The sequence below is a fragment of the Lycium barbarum genome, chromosome 1 (assembly GCF_019175385.1).
Source record: "Lycium barbarum isolate Lr01 chromosome 1, ASM1917538v2, whole genome shotgun sequence".
NCBI lineage: Eukaryota > Viridiplantae > Streptophyta > Magnoliopsida > Solanales > Solanaceae > Lycium > Lycium barbarum.
In genome coordinates this window covers 126,157,633-126,174,520 of record NC_083337.1, presented here as the reverse complement: position 1 = coordinate 126,174,520, position 16,888 = coordinate 126,157,633, and the positions used below count along the sequence as shown (strand labels likewise).

General features: G+C 38.3%; 1 protein-coding gene across 3 annotated transcripts; it reads left to right on the top strand.

Annotated features, from left to right (window-relative positions):
* The first annotated feature begins 1,675 nt into the window (after window positions 1–1,675).
* LOC132637552 (NAC domain-containing protein 82-like) lies at window positions 1,676–8,669 on the top strand. 3 transcript variants are annotated; one of them, XM_060354624.1, is made up of 7 exons: window positions 1,676–1,846; window positions 4,123–4,509; window positions 4,967–5,256; window positions 6,214–6,726; window positions 7,267–7,665; window positions 7,741–7,855; window positions 8,299–8,669. In XM_060354624.1, the coding sequence occupies exons 2-7, from the start codon at window positions 4,359–4,361 to the stop codon at window positions 8,631–8,633; spliced, it is 1,803 nt and encodes a 600-aa protein (XP_060210607.1). In that variant the 5' UTR covers window positions 1,676–1,846; window positions 4,123–4,358; the 3' UTR covers window positions 8,634–8,669. The 3 variants fall into 3 exon arrangements, with proteins under 3 accessions (XP_060210607.1, XP_060210615.1, XP_060210610.1); XM_060354627.1 differs by having other exon boundaries at window positions 1,678–1,846; window positions 4,979–5,256; XM_060354632.1 differs by lacking the exon at window positions 8,299–8,669 and having other exon boundaries at window positions 7,267–7,670; window positions 7,741–7,872.
* The last annotated feature ends 8,219 nt before the right edge of the window (window positions 8,670–16,888 follow it).

Genomic DNA, 16,888 nt, shown 5'->3' with positions numbered 1-16,888 from the left:
GTGATGATGTCATCGGATAAAAATAACTATGCACAAAAATAATCTAAAATGGTGATGATAGTAACTTTGAAGAACTCATTTGGTACTAGAATAGTACTCGGTCGATTAAATTTTCTTTAGTAATTTTTAATCACCACTAAATTTCTCTTGATCTTATTTTTAGTAAAAAGAAATTATTCTAAAAATATAAAGTTAGATTTAATGATATAATACAATTATAAAATAGAAAATAAATTTTAAAACTTCTTAACAATTAATAGATTAAAATCCTGGAAACTAAAAGAAAAAACTTTAAATTTTATTCAATTTGCTTAATTAAGTGGGATAGAAAAGAGGAAAAGATGCTTACCAAGTGATCAACTCCTCAATATATTGATAATAACATCCTTCTTTTCTTACAAACAATTTAAATTGTCAGAAATCAAGTAATCCTTAATTGATTAAGTAAGAGAATTTTCTTTTAAGAATAAAACATCAATGAGTCAATGACAAACTAAATTAATTCTTAAAGTTTGTTTTAATGAATTCAATTCTTTTTTAATTTCATCTAAACCTAGACTTTAATCATCATATTTGTTTTAGCATAAACCATTGTCACATGAAATTATGAGTAATTCATCAATAAATACCAAAATATGCTATTCCTGCCTCTGACTAGAAATTATATGCTCACAAATTCATAAAATATTAAAATATTCTTTTCAATATATGATTATAGTCAGTTTGAAATCATTTTGCATACTTTAAATTATATTACTAAACATCAAGTTATCTTTGTCTCTTTGATATCTGTTTATTCCCTAGCAAACTTGCTTTCCTATAACAATTCTTTCAGTAAATTATCTAATTATGTGATTAAAAACTTGAAAAATGAATAATACATAATTAAGAAGCTATCATCTTAAAAGAGTTGTGCCTAAGAAACGTACACAAATTGTTTTTTTTTTCCAGTTAAAACCTATGAAGTGCATTATTACCTTGATCTTGGGCCCGAGTTCAGCATGGGCTTCACTGGACTAGTAGATATATAGATTAGGGGGCTTTAAAAAATAAATAAAAAAATTACTTACTTTTCTAGGAATATTTTTAGTTGGAAAATAATTTTCTTCAAACCAAACACATAAGCCTTTCAATAATCGCTTCGGGTAATATAATTTAATTGTATTGACTCCTTCCCATTTTTAAGATAATTTCTTTTTAATTTTTTTAGAAGATTCTAGAACTACGACTTTTGTAAAAGATGCATAAATGAAGCATGATTTTGACCCAATAGTAAAATCAATGATAATGTTTCCATCTCTTCTATAGTTAAGTTATTCGTACTAATAAAATAAAGCGGGGAAAAAAAATAGAAGGTGTGAAGAATTTTCTTATGGACCCTCTTAAAGAGTAAATTGACCCTTTTGTCCATCCAATTTACTACTCTATTCGATTTGAAAAGAGGTCCATTTAGCTTTTATATTATAGTTCAAAAAAGTATTTCTTTATCAAATTAAAAAAAATTAATTTTATTTTTTTAAATGTATTTTTATTAAATGTTAAGTGATACGCAATCTTATGAGAAAATAAGAGAGAAATTTATTTAATTTTCCAAGACACATTTTGGATGGAAACATTTTGATCGATACCGGATACACCCTCAGTAGATACTCTTTTTACCAGGAGGGAGTATCATTCGATCCGACAAATTAATGAGCCAATGAAAAGGTTTAGATTAGTGAAGAAGCTACACGCTAACACTACACTCTAAGCTATATAAACCCTATTTAGCTCTTCATTTTGGCCCTCATTTCTCCCCACTAATCGTCACCTCCGCCTCCACCTCTCTTTCGTTAGCGCATCTCCGGTTCGTTCCTTTTTCTCAATTCTTGTTCCTTTTTATTATTTGATTTGGCTCTCCTTATTCATTAATTACTCAATTTTCCTTTAATTTTGTTTGTGAAAAAAAAGATACAGTATTTATTGATCTCCCTAGGGTTGTTCCGTCACCGTGATTTGTTAATCTTTAACTCTGCACTAGTGTTGTGTTACAGATGGTTGTGTTGTATTGTATTGTACTGTGTTGTTAGTTTAAATTTTCATTGTTACTTTAATTTTATTGTATCGGTATCATTAGATTCATCGGAAAGTCTCATTTTATGTTAACTATTGTATTGTATCGTTCTCTATTCTTCATTTTCTTATTTTGATTTGCTTCTCCTTGTTCATTAATTAGTCTATTTTCCTTTAATTTTGTTTCTGCAAAAAATAAAATAAAAAAATACAGTAATAATTGTTCTCGCTAGGGTTCCGTCCAGAGGCGAATTCAGGATTTCACGAGGATGGGTTCGCCATTGCTTTAAGATAAGATATAAATTTTTATTGGGGCATCGACTTCCCAAGCAAAAGATAATTAATTACATTTTTTTAAGTAGTAAGTTGTTTTATAATTACAATGGTAAAAGGTAGCTTTACCCCCTGTTTGGATGGTGGTTTCCCGTGGTTCATTAATGTATGGTTTTGTATGAAATCAATGTTTGTTTCTATTGTTCTTAAAATTATGTGGTATGGTGATGTAAATTCGTGGTTCATCCCATGGTTATATAATCATGAAAAGTCCCAATTTTTGTAACCACGGATTTGGTGGTTTTTCCGTGGTTACGTATTTCATTTCCCATTATACCCCATCCTTCACCATTCACCCCAACCTACCCCCACCCTACCACTCACCCCCACGCCACCACTGTCACACCCTCCACAATCCACCCCACCCCACCCCACCCCTACCCCTGCCCTACACCACCCACTACCCCTCACCACCACCCAATCTCACCCCCACAACCACTCACCCTCACCCTACCACCCACTACCCCCATCCTCATCCCACAACCATCCATTTCACACCACCCACCCCTCCACCACCTACTACCTCTCACCACCACTCAACCCCACAACCACTCACCCCCACCCTACCAGCCACTACCCCCACCCTCATCCCACAACCACCCACCCCTCCACCACCCCCACTCACTACCTACTTATTTTTTAAAGTTCCTATTTTATTCTTTACCTGAGTTTTATTAATATATATAAACTAATTTCTAATTAAGAGTTAAGGGTATTTTAGTAAATTTACAAGTTATTATACAGTACCATACAGTCAAACCAAACAATACAAATGTTATTAAACCACAACAAACGATACAGTCTATCCAAACATTGAGTTCATTAATACAGTACAATACAATACAACATCATATTGTACCATGCCATACTGTACATTAATGAACCACGGGAAACAACCATCCAAACAGAGGGTTAGAAAATAATAGCAAAAATTTAAAAAGCTGCCCGAGCTGGGGATTGAATCCGTGACCTTGAGAATACAAAGATAACCTTTGACTAGTGCTCCACTCAGCCTATTATGACCATGTGTTCACTTAGTTAATATTAGATATATTTTCAGAATTATACACATAATATATCGAGATTAGTCGAGTGACCATGTGTTCACGTGACCCAAAACTTACACACAAATTCGCCCTTGGTTCCGTCACCGTGATCTGTCACTCTTTTCAAATTCTGCACTAGTCTTATTGCCTCTGTGCCTTTGTGCCTTTCTTTTTTAGTAGTATTATTTAGTTATCGCCTAGTTTCTTATTTTTAGTAGCACCCTTTAGTTATGGCTTAGCTTTTTATTCTTCAATTGTAGTACTACTATCTGTTGCTGCATTTGTTTTGTATCTCTTTCCTTGTTGATTAATTAGTCATTTTATTTTATATTATTTTTGTGCAAAAAAAAATAGTATTTATTGTACTCGCTAGGGTTCCGTCACCATTATTTGGCACTCTTTAACTCTTTCAAGATCTGCACTAGTGTTGTGTTATTGCCCTCTGTGCCTTTGTGCAGTTCTTTTTGAACCTGTATTTTGAGGCTTTTAGGTATCGCGTAGTTTTTCATTTGTTTTGTATCTAGCTATTTTGCTGCCTTATTTTATTTTGAGCCGAGGGTCCATCCGAAACAGCCTCTCTACCTCACAAAGGTAGGGGTAAGGTTTGCGTACACTCTGCCCCCCCTAGACCCAGCTCGTGTGATTACACTGGGCATGTTGTTGTATTTCTGAGGCTTTTGATATGGAACAGGTTTTGTGTTGCACACCAGATGTCTGTTAGCATCAACCAGAAGCATCACTACTTTGTTTGGGCTGCATTGAATCGAAGAAGACCTTGGTGCTCTGGAAAGATATTGTTTCGGCATTGGACTTGACACTACATATATGCTCTCTTACATTCTTTAGTTATAATTTGATTCACTGAGACCTACTAGTGCCGTGTTTTTTCAATTTAATTTGGCTGTGCGGTTTTTTTACCATTTTCGAATGGCGAAGCTTCCACCAGGGTTTCGCTTTCACCCTACTGATGTTGAGCTGACAATGTACTATCTCAAGCGGAAGATTATGGGGAAGAAAATCCCTTTTGAAGCCATATCGGAACTCAACATTTACAAGTTCTCCCCATGGGATCTTCCAGGTATATATGGCATACTCCTTGATAATCTTGATAAGTGCATATAAATGGTGTGTTCTTCAACCTGAAGGATGGCTTTATATAGAAATCACATTTTGATTTACATCTATTGCAACAATGTTATTTAAAGTTTGATCTTTTGGAAATCTCGTCGCCTATATATTCTAATGTACATATTTTTTAAGGTTAAGTCTGCGTACACAACACCTCACCAGACCTCATTTATGGGATTACACTGGGTATATTGTTATTGTATAGTCTAGATTTAGTATCCATATATGTACTGGGCCAAGTGTCTGCAATTCCCTTTGCCTATCTTCCTATTTCAGGAAAAAAAAAAAATTAATACTCTGACGACAACCTTATTATATGATTCTTCAGAGTGTAGGGCCAAGTGGTCTGCAATTCCCTTTTTCCTTCTGCTTATCTGTGCATGTTCAATTGTTCATAATGTTTGTAGTTCTTCTTCCAGACAAATGTTGCTACAAAAGTAAAGATCTTGAATGGTATTTCTTTTGCCCAAGAGAGAAAAAGTATGCTAGTGGAGCCAGGATGAATCGTGCTACTGAAACTGGATACTGGAAAACTACTGGCAAGGATAGACCTGTTCTTTACAATGAAAAGATTGTTGGATCTGTTAAGACTTTGGTTTTCCACAAGGGTAATGCACCGCGAGGGCAGAGAATGGATTGGGTTATTCATGAGTATAGATTTGAAGATAAAGATATGGCAGATACAGGAATTCCTCTGGTACCTTTTTTAACTCTCATCTTGGGTAAACCTGTGCGTAATACTTTTATTAAGCTCTGCCTGTTCATTTCAATAACTTTGATTCATCGCAACCACGAGAAGAATTTGTGTATAAGTAACCTAAAAAATGACAACTTAATCAAAAAGGGTACATGTATGTACAAGATTACATAAAAGAAATTAAAAGCTTCAAATAGTTTTCTTTTCTTAAATTTGATCTATATAATTCTACAAAATAATAATATGAGAATTGGTTTTATATGTTGGCTGCATAAAGATACTCAAAAATAATTCCAAATAGTTCTTTATTATAAAAAAGCAGTTGGTTGGCATTGGATTTATTCTCTCAATTTAATCACTGAAATTATGCTTTTTAGTTAATGAAATGCAATACCCATTCACTTGATTCTTCAAGCTACACATTATCGTATTTTTTGGTTAATGATATGGTTTCCCATTATCTTTCTCTCGGCAGCTTTGGAAAACCCTTCTCACCATAAGCTTCTGTCACTGTAACCAGCGTTGCTGGCTTTGTATTTTGACTTCAATTTTTTCCCCTTTCAAAATATTAGTTGCTGATGTGCCCAATCCCTTCCTTTTAGTTAAAGCATCTAATGGGATAACAGGTCCTTTGCATGGGTCATTAGTATCATCACATGGCTATACAAGTGATTCTGGTGTCAAATGCATCTCTAATTTTGTATTTCAACACCTTCAACCTATATTTAGAAAGAAAATCCATGTTTCCTGAATTGTATGTTTAATGTGATGCACCATTTAAATTTTGCTATGTTACACAGTTTTTAGACTACCTTGATTGTTTGAAACAGATACATCCGAGTTCAAGCTTTTCATAGTTTCCTGAATACTTGTATGTTTAATATATCAGTCTTATCTTTTAGTATTTGAAGACCGTCTTTTTTAATTATTAGTATGTCATTATTCTTCTTTTAATAGGACACTTACGTGCTTTGCAAAGTATTTAAGAAGAGCGGACCAGGTCCCAAAAATGGAGCACAGTATGGAGCACCATTTAAGGAGGAAGATTGGGAAGATGATGAGGCTCCTGCTGAACACAATCCCTCCAGTATTCCTTCTTTACCTCTACCTAACCATCAAACCTGCTCAATTGTGACCTGCATGGTTGACCCAGGAACTCCATCTGGGTGTACTTTTACTGAAATGCATCCACCTTTTACTCAGCCTTCCATACATGAGATGTCTACTGAACCTAATTCATCCAATGTAACTCCTGTACCTGCAATGCCTGCCAACCTAAGCTGCTCTGTTTTTACCACCATGGTTGACCCAGGAAACAAATCTCTTTGGCCTTCAACTGCACTAGTCCCATCTTCCGCTGAGCTCTTCGGTCAGAAAATGCCTCAGGACGTGGAGGATGACATCTTTCATCTCTTTGACAATTTCACTGAAGATCCTGCTATATTTCCTGTTGGAAATGTGAATAATCTGGTACGTATTCTCTGGTAGTTTATTGAGCTCATTGAGATAAACCTTTAGTTCCACCATGCATGTTTTGTTAGTGGTCTTTGTCAATGCTCTTGAGCTAATAATTTCCTCTTTCTTTATTCTATGTTTGTTCTCTGCTTCTTTTAACAAGTGCTGGAGTAAGTAATAGTGAATATGTAGTCTGAGCATGGCTTTAACATTTGAAATGTCAAATAAATAAAGCTTTTAAAAACCAAATTATGCAGATAAAAGATATATATTGGAGCTTGGCTTTGAGAAATTAGTGCATAAATGTGGAACCAAGGGTATAATTAAACTCTAGATTATACAGAATTTCTTTACCCTTTTTGTTTACCTGTGAAACTGTCAAGTTGCAAGACTTGGGATTATGAAACTTAGGCCTGTTTCATATGTCTATGTTTACAATGTCTGACTCCTGTTTGTAACAGCTCTTTAGCCTCTAGTATCCCAGAAAATCTGAGGCAATTGCTATATGTTTTGATCAACCATACTGTGATTAGATCCATTTTCATTTGTCTGCAGGGTCCTAACGATATGAATCTTGAAGCGGCATCTTTCATTGATGAGAATGATATCTACAACGGTCTTGAGAGCCTTGACAACTGTGTAGAACTAGATCAAACAACATTTGATCTTTCCGTAACTCAGGGAACTGACTGTAGTCATAACCCCATGTTTTTCCAAGATGTTCCCTATTTGGAGCTCAAAGATCTTGAAATCCCTCTGAGTCACTCTGCTGAAACATTTGAAACGGCACGAGTAATGATGGGCGATTTCTGTGTACCACATAGTTCTGATGTTGAAATGCGACAGTTCTGTTATGGAAGCAATTCTTCAGAGAGAAGTCAACCAGTTGCCGAACAAAATCAGCTGCATGATCTCCCTGAACATTACGTCCAGCAAGTTATTCGTTCTGATTTGGTAAGGCAAGTTTCTTCAATGTTAGTTTTCATCTTTGTTTCTTGTATAATACTTATTGGGGTTGTGAATATGCAGGTAAATTGTAATGTAGCTAATGTGAATCAGGGATATAATGCTCCATACCCTACTGATTTTAGTTCTCGCAAGCAACCAGTGGACAGTAGATACACTGCTCAAAACCAGGAAAGAGGTAGATCTTACTATTTGTGATGACAGTTCGTGTTCCGGCAGTCATGTGCTATTCATTTGTCTGCGCTAGTGTGAATGCGGACAGCAAGTATGAGATACTGGAAATTCTTGGCCTACAATATTTATGCAAATTGGAGTAGCCAGTGTGGGATATAACAGGGTTTTATTTTAAATCTGGTGCTTGATCAATAGTCAAAGTAGCTAGCTATCACTCATGACTGTAACGACCGTGCTTAGAAAATACGGTTAAGTTACTCTGTATTGTTGTCTTTAGGCGGTATGATCGAGTTACCATGAATAGTGCAGCATTTATGATGAGGTTGCATTAACCTCTAATTTATGATTGGTGGAGGCTGAAGGTACTTGCCGCGCAGTCTTTGATGTGTGCTGGATTGCTCTGCGCGATCTCATTTTATCTTCATTTTTTTGTCCTCTTGTCCTCAGGTGAGCAGCAAAGAAAGATTTTCTCTTGCATGTATGCTCATTCTGCTTCAAATTCTGTTTGTGCTGGCTTCTCCATACATGCCAAGGCTGAGGTGATTCTTTGGATTGATGGATGCACTGACGACGCCTTGCTAGCTGTTTTGGGAGATTCTAGTACTGGTCTTACCTACCAGTCGGCTGTTAATAAGGCAGATAAGGAAGGGTGTGATTGTTGCTATGACTTTACAACTTTCTTCTTCTTTGGGATTAATTTAGCTTGCATTCTTGTTTCTCTCTTGAACTTTGTTGGACAATTCCTTTTGGAGTTGAATTTAGTAATTCAACCTTTTTATTGAGACAGCATCAAATGAATTCAAGTGATTGGTCTTCTATATCGTGGTTTAATCTAGTGAGTTGGGTTTTGAAGTGTGCTCCTGCTATAAAAATGTACCACTAGTTCAGTGCGGGCAAATCAACCTTCTGTATGCTTTTGGAACTTGTGCGCGCTTAGGGTGTGTTCGGTATGGAGGAAAATGTTTTCCTAGAAAATAAGTGAATTTTTACGAAAATAAGTGTGTTCGGTATCAACCTTTTCATGTTTGTTTGGGTAGTGGAAAATAAGTGAATTTCTTATTTATTTTTCATGTTCGTTTGGTTGATAGAAAACGTTTTTCGGAAAATACTCATCCAAGTCTTACCAATTTCAACCCAACCCCCATACCCACAACATTTTTTTTTTGAAGTTTTTAATTTTTTTTCTAAATTTTCTACACCACCACATCCCTCATCAGCCCCCTCTCCCCTTGCGTGGAATCCATACCACACCAACACCCCCTTCCCAATCCCCAACCCTAACATTTTTTGTTTTTGAAGTTTTTTAGTGTCTTTTGTGGGTTTCTACACCCCCACGCCCCCAACCCAAAATACCCCATTACCCCTTCCAAAAGTTTTAAATTTTAGGCCAAAGTCATAGATGGACTCCTGAATTTGTCCTGATTTTCCATCTAGACCCCCCAACTGAAACGTTGACCATCTGAATCCCCGAACATAAGATAAACTGTGCCATTTGAACCCCCTCGTGCTAGCTGGCACACGCGTGAAGCTCACTGCTTTAAACAGAGCGTGAAAGGCCAATTTTTTTTTCTTTTTTTTCTTTTTTAATCATTAAAAATTAATTTTAACAAAAACTCTATTTTAAAATCTATTTAAATAATTAAAAAAATTTGAAAAACCCAGCCCATCCTCTCCGATAGCCTACTTCACCGCCGCCACTGCCTTTCTCAACCCAATTCACCGCTGCTTAGAATAGCTTTGTACACTCTTCCCGAAGCTCCATTCCTTAAACCAAGATTATGCAATGATATCCATTTCGATATACTGATTTCTCTCCTAATATTCTTGAATTTGTGGTGCTTCCAAATGAACACAGCACTCCCAAGACTTAATTTATCACTCGCACAAGTATTTAGTTCAAGGCAATGAATAACTTTTTCTTCCTCAAGCACTGTCAGACATGTAAAAGCATGAAGCGCAGTAAAACCATGGAGTGCGTAGGCTCAATATTTTCTGTCCGTGCTTCAAGAAACACCATACCTTCCTCGTAACGGGGAAGAGCTAAACTTAGATCAACACTAGAAGCCGAAAACTGTTGAGAAAATAAATTCTGAACTTGATGGTTCTGTTTCTTTCTTGGCTCAGCATTAGTTTCAGCAGCAAGGAGAACAGTTGCTTTAAATCCCTTGTATAACTTCCATATGTTGTTAGCTTCTGCAACGTGCAAACCAGCAGTAATAAGGACATGCTCATGGAGATTTCTTGCCATTGCAATTCCAACCGACGAACATAGACTGCATGGTCTTGCACATGAACAAAAGGGAAGTTTCCAAACCACTTCCCCATCAAGCCACCCTTGTCCTCAAGGGTAATAAGTGGAAATGAAGAAATAATCACACATGTATAGAATGGGACCACATAAGAGTCTCCAACTTTAAGATCCCTTCCTAACACTAGAAGAAGAATATTAATAGTAATAGTCAGCAACTCTGCTTCCGAAGGAAATTGCTTCAAGTGTTGGTCAACAGAACCACATCGACAAAAGTGTGCACCACTACCCTTCAACAATATCTCTGTTTCAAATAAGGGACAAGGTTTCTCAAGGTATTGGCATGGTAATTTCAACAACCAGACAAGTAAGAATCACTCCTTAATTTTGGCATCACCAACAGATCCAAGAAAATGGGATTTCATATTTGGCCACTTCCAAACTACACTTTCTGCAATCTTCTTTGTCAATTCGTTTTGTCTCACTATCTCCACATCCTCCATAGCGGCACCAATGTCACAACCCTCACTGCTCATAGCACTGTCCCAACCACTGTTTACTCCCGTTTTTGCTGCTGTTCCAATGCTTCTTTTGGCAGCATCTACAACCAATTGCACAATTTTCTCTAACCTTTCAAAAACCAAGTAAGTTGCATTCAAGTCCATACAACTAGAGTACCTGGTGATTGTCTAATTAGTAATAGGATAATGGTTTCTTAAGCTTATTTTCATAGCTGGAGCACACATTTGAGAACCCACCGCAATACAACTGAAGAAAGTGCTATCCAAAAGTTTCAACTTTTTTTTTTGATGACATGGGAACCCGCAGCCGCTACCCTTCGGGTGCGCACAGCGACCCGCACTAGGCAAGCCCCGTGCGACGAGCTCAACCGAGAAGGCAAATCCCCTGCTGTCGTAGGCAGGGGGTTTCGAACCTGGGACTTTCATTATGAAAGCCCCATGCTCAACCAACTGAGCCACCCTTGCGGGTAAAAGACTCAACCCTTTTAAACAATTAAGAAAATTAACAAGGGCAACTTTATAGTCAGGATTCTCCAATTCTCCTTTGTAACCAACACTACAAAGTCCATAACCCTTATACATTACACTAACACGTTCACTGCCATGATTATCACCACTTCTCTTTTGTCTTTTCATTACTCTAGAAGTGAAAGCATTAGTTAATAAGACATACATCAGCCTCTAGGCAACCTGCATGTCTTCATTGCACGTGTGATTCTGATCAAGCGCAAAGGCTGTTATGGTGCTAATTAAAAGGAACCAGTGTTTCCTTACGAACTCAGCAAAAGAATTTACCTCGACAAACTTGGAGGTCGCTCCTGTTTTACGTAATACACCATTAACAATAAGAGGATATTGAGTGTCTTTGTGCATTTGATCAGGCCAAATTCTGAAGTTCTTACGATCAGCAAATACATTCTTTAGCAGTTGGCAATGAGCTGGAACAGGGCTTGCATCTGCACACTCAACAGCCTTTTCGATCAACTCATCATTCTTCTTATCTATGACATTTAACTCAACTTCACTACCCATGTTGTTCTCGAACATATACTTCAAGGGAGTGATAGGATCTCTCATGGCAAAGTGATTCTTATCAACACTCGCAGCAGTCATGGTAGTTGTAGGAAGATGAATGGTTCTACTGTCATTTTTGTTTACTACAACAACCATTTCCTCAAGCTTTTCCTCATTTAAGGGGCTGCAACTCTTTTCAGTATCCCTCTTCTCGGCCTCCTGAACATTGAAATAGGTGTCGTAGCCCATATAATTCTTAGTTTCGTTTGGAATGCTTATAAGAGGAGACTGGTCACTTGGCTTCAACATGAGTGGCACATCTTTATCAACATCAATCCGCTTTGTTGGCGACACAATTGCTACAGTAATCTCAGGGATAGTGTTTGTTGAATGACAAACAGTAGAAGCCTCGTCATGTACATTTGGCTTTCCAAGTACTGGTTCTGGCTTCTCACTCGCATACTTCCTTCCTTCGCCAATAGACTCATACCGTTTAGTGTCAGTTTCAGTACTCGCATTAACAATCCTTTCCTTAACGATCATCATTTCATCTTTCTTCTCTAGAAATGTACCCTCTGAATCACCAATTGTCGCAGCATGTTTCACTTCTTTACTCTTTGTTGCATACATTTGCACAGCCTTAGCTTCAACAGTTGGAAAGTCCACAAAACACATGGCCTCATTTTTGAGCTAATCATCAAATAGAGAAGTCAATTGTTTAAAAGGCATCACTACTTCACTAATTGGCATTTCATCAAACACCTGGTGCTCATGTTGTTCCTCTTTCTATTGCTCAAATTCTGTCAACATCTCTTTGCTCGGCGAATCTTCTGGAATACTAACATCGACGAGATTGCTTAGCGTTTCATCTGTGTGAATGGAAGTGTTGTTGCAATCCATCGAAATCTCCACATCAATCGAAAATTCGGATTGAAGAGAGCTCTCCACGACGGCATCGAAACAAAAGTGTTGCTTGTAGTTTATTTTTGGCACTGGGAAATCGCAAGAACAGTTGTACAATTATAAGCCGCAATTGTATCGGAACTGAAGTTTGAATACTGGTGGGGATTACTGTATACGGAAACAGGATATATGTAAGACCGGTGAGACCGGGGCCGAAGGTATGACCGAATGCGCACGAGTATGATCGGACTTTTCTTTAGATGGAAAATTGCACCAGATGAGGCTGATTCGAGAAAAGAGAAGTAAATCTGTTGGTCCGGTGTCTCTGGAACATACTCTACGTCGCTGTTAGTCCGGTTTCTCCATGTCCGAATTGATTGTGGCCGTTGGTTCGGTTAACCCGTTGCGGAACGTCAAGACAGTTGTGCCATTTTGTACTGACAATCGTATGAGTGTTAGACCGTACGGTCCTACCTTATCCTTTTAGGGTTTGTTTATTCTAAAAAAGGTTTTGTGTTGAATGTAAGACCCATGAGGCAAAACTATAAATAGAGGACATTTTCCTACTTTTAGGGTTAGTTTTTTTGAGATCTAGAACATTGTAATAAAAAATATATATATTGAAGCGCGCGCTCTCTCTCTCTCTCTTTTGGTCCGAATCAGTGGCGTTTTGGCCTTACTTGTTCATGCAACACAATTAGCTTAATCATTAATATCTACATATATATTCAAGGCATTGACACATATATTTACATATATACATTATCGCATACGATTCCATACATATTCTACATCAGCCCAAAATAGATTAAAGTTTGTTCACATATCCTATACATCACTTACAAATTCAATTGTTACCGAAATTCAGGGTAAACAGTTTGGCGCCCACCGTGGGGCTAGGATAATAGTGGTTTTTTAATCTTTGCTTCTATCTCCTACCCGTTTGGTTAAGAAATCATCTGCTAATTTATGAAAAAACAAACCAAATGGAAAACAACGGACAGTCTGATCATGTCAACAACAACAAAATTGTGGCTGAAAACGAGAACAACAGTGGGTTACGAAATCCACCTACGGATCTAGCCGACCCAAATGTTGTGAACTCGAGAGAGGGCCTCGATTGGCAGAATACTGTCAACCAGGAGAACACCGCCCTTCCGGCCATCGATCCCCTGAATACTCATAACTCAATTACTTTATCCCGGGCACAAGGCCGGAAAGCGCCGGATACTCCGGATGAGATTAACTTACGTTTAATTTTTGAAATGTTGCACGAACAAGGAACCGCTATAGCCGAGCAGGGAATTGCAATAGCTCAGCCGCAGAGCAAAAATGATAAGGCAGCTCCGGAGAGGTCGAAAGGGGCCACCGAACAGAGGAGGGATGAAACACGGAGAGTCGAACGTAATGGATCGGAAGCCGGTTCATCCACCAAAGTTCTGAAGATGCTCGAGACCTTAGCAAAACGGGTAGATTCAACAGAGAAGAGGGTGGAAACGTATAACTCTTGGGTGGATCAAATCCCGGGGGCTCCGCCTATTCTAAAAGGGCCAGATTCAAAGAGATAAATTCAAAGGCCTTTTCCTCCAAGTGCGGCTCCGAAGTTGATCCCGAAGAGGTTCAAAATGCCAGATATCTAGAAATATGACAGCATAACGGACCCACAAGAGCACCTGACTTCATACACATGTGCCATAAAAGGCAATGACGTCGAAGAGGATGAATTGAGTCCGTGTTGTTGAAAAAGTTTGGGGAAACTCTATCGAAGGGAGCATTGATTTGTTACGACCATCTGCCCAAGCATTCAATCACTTCTTTCGAAATGCTCGAGGATGCGTTCATAAAAGCCCATGCTGGAGCTAAAAAGGTGCAGGCCCGGAAGGCGGATATTTTCCATATAGCCCAAAAGGATGATGAGTTGTTACGTGAATTTGTCAACCGGTTCCAAAGGGAATGGATGGAACTCCCTCCGGTTCCGGAGGAATAGGCTGCACAAGCTTTTACCAAAGGGCTTAATCCTCGGAGCTCGACGGCCTCGTTCAAACTAAAAGAAAACTTGCTGGAATACGAGGCTGTGACCTGGGCAGATGTCCATAACAGATACGAATCGAAGATTCGGGTAGAGGATGACCAACTCGAACTTCCCCCGGGGCCCATAAATATGAGCAAAAGCTCTGAGAGATCGAGAAAAAATTACGAGCCGGAATCAAGACCATCGAGGGAAAAGTATCAGCCATACTCTCATTCGGAAAAGCCAAGCTTCAGGTCGGAAAAATCAAGGGTTGGTCCCAGTCACTTTTCGAGTAGGGGCGATAAACGGGCCGAACGCCCGACAAACAGTTGAGGCCTCTCATTTAGGAGTGATGCCGGAAGCTCGACTAGCAACAAAGACTTGCCAAGGATATCAGAGTACAACTTCAATGTCAATACTTCGGACCTCGTCTCGGCTATTGGCCGTATCGCAGAAGCAAGATGGCCGAGACCAATAAGATCATGTCACACCCTAGCAATGGTAGGGCATGACGGGCACCCGACTCTCATCAGAGTCGAGCAAACCCTTAGACATCCGCTCTATTAAAACCTATCATTTCAAAAACTTTTATGAATATAAAACTTTTCCAAATAGAAATCATTATCTCTATAACGATTATGAAAACTTTCAATCAATAAGTACTTTAGACCCAGCTATATCATCTAAAATACATACTCTTTTAAAATCCATAAATGACTCAACTAATATCATTTCGTCGACATCTCGACAAACATACCACAGGACACTGTCTGCAGAAGTCTCTAAGAAGTGAACTGAACATTATGAGTCAGGACAGGGCCCTGACATACCCGTAATCATACTTATCTATACATGACTCAGTACAGCTCCAGAATGAGGTGGAACTTGCCAATCCCAACTGACGTCCAAACATCCTAGCTATACACTTAACCTGCCAAACAATCTGGGGCTGCGGGCATGAACGCAACGTCCCCAGGCAAAAGGACGTCAGTACGGACAATGTACTGAGTATGTAAGGTGGTAACAAATCATAATCATAATTTGATTTAGGAGAGAAGAGATCACAATCTACTCATTACCTGCAGCCTTCGCTGGAAGAAACATAAATATATACACGAAGTCTCCAAAACAATCTTTAAGTAAATAATGCAATCCAACACACATTCTTTAAGTAAATAATGCAATCTCACACACATGCCGCTTCCGACATGTTAACAAAATGGTCCCTTCGGACAGCCGCTTCCGGCTAGTATCACAATAGTCCCTTCGGACGGCCGCTTCCGGCATAATAATGATGGCCCCTTCGGGCAGCCGATTCCGGCTTAATAATGATGGCCCCTTCGGGCAGCCGCTTCCGGCTTAATAATGATGGCCCCTTCGGGCAGCCGCTTCCGGCTTAATATCACAATCATGTCAACACAAACTTAATCCACCAATATCAATGCAAAGAGATGATGCTATGGAATGTAAACATAAGTCGTAAATGAAATGAAATAGTAAAACCTCGCACCCCCCTTCGGAGTGGTTTTGAAAGTCTAACTTTATGTTTCCTTTAGTATAAAACTAATTTCCTCGAAATCATTAGTAAAACCATATACACAACCCAACTGGCACCTTATGGGTGTTCCCTTCGGAACAGAATAGGAGTACTATATCAATAAAACATCACAAGAAACATTTAGACCTTACTCGTCTAAGAATGGAATCATATGGAGTACATATGGAATGAATAGCACGAGAATCATGAATCACATTCGGAACCTATGAATAGAGTTACCCCAAAGTTCATATCATTCATCACTTACATGTAAGACATGCCAAAAGAAAGAAGGGTTAGCCTTACATACCTTTAGCGCTTATTCGCCACACAATATGTATACGCTGCCCAATAATACTTCAACCTATATTAAGACGCCAACAACTACGGTTAAGCTACGGGGAGATTCAAAACGTATTCTAACGTTAGTAACTCCTTTCTAGATGTTTAGATGACGTTTTCTCTTGTATCCAAACCAACTACATACAACCAATCCAACATCAATAATTATATGTTCAATACCAATCCGGACAGCCCACACAACATTCCAAACAGCCCACATTCACAACATGCAATAACGATTCACATACGGCTACTACATTCTCAAGTTATTCCTAATAGTTCGTAGCCTTAATGTTTGCATGTAACAACTTTATATAGCCCATCCAACATACAACACAATGCATAATCTTAATTATCATTAATCTTCCAAGCTCAATAAGAATAACAACAACGTGTCAAAACAGCCCGTACCTTACAACACTAGATAATAGTGTACATGCGATTATGACACATCCAATTTA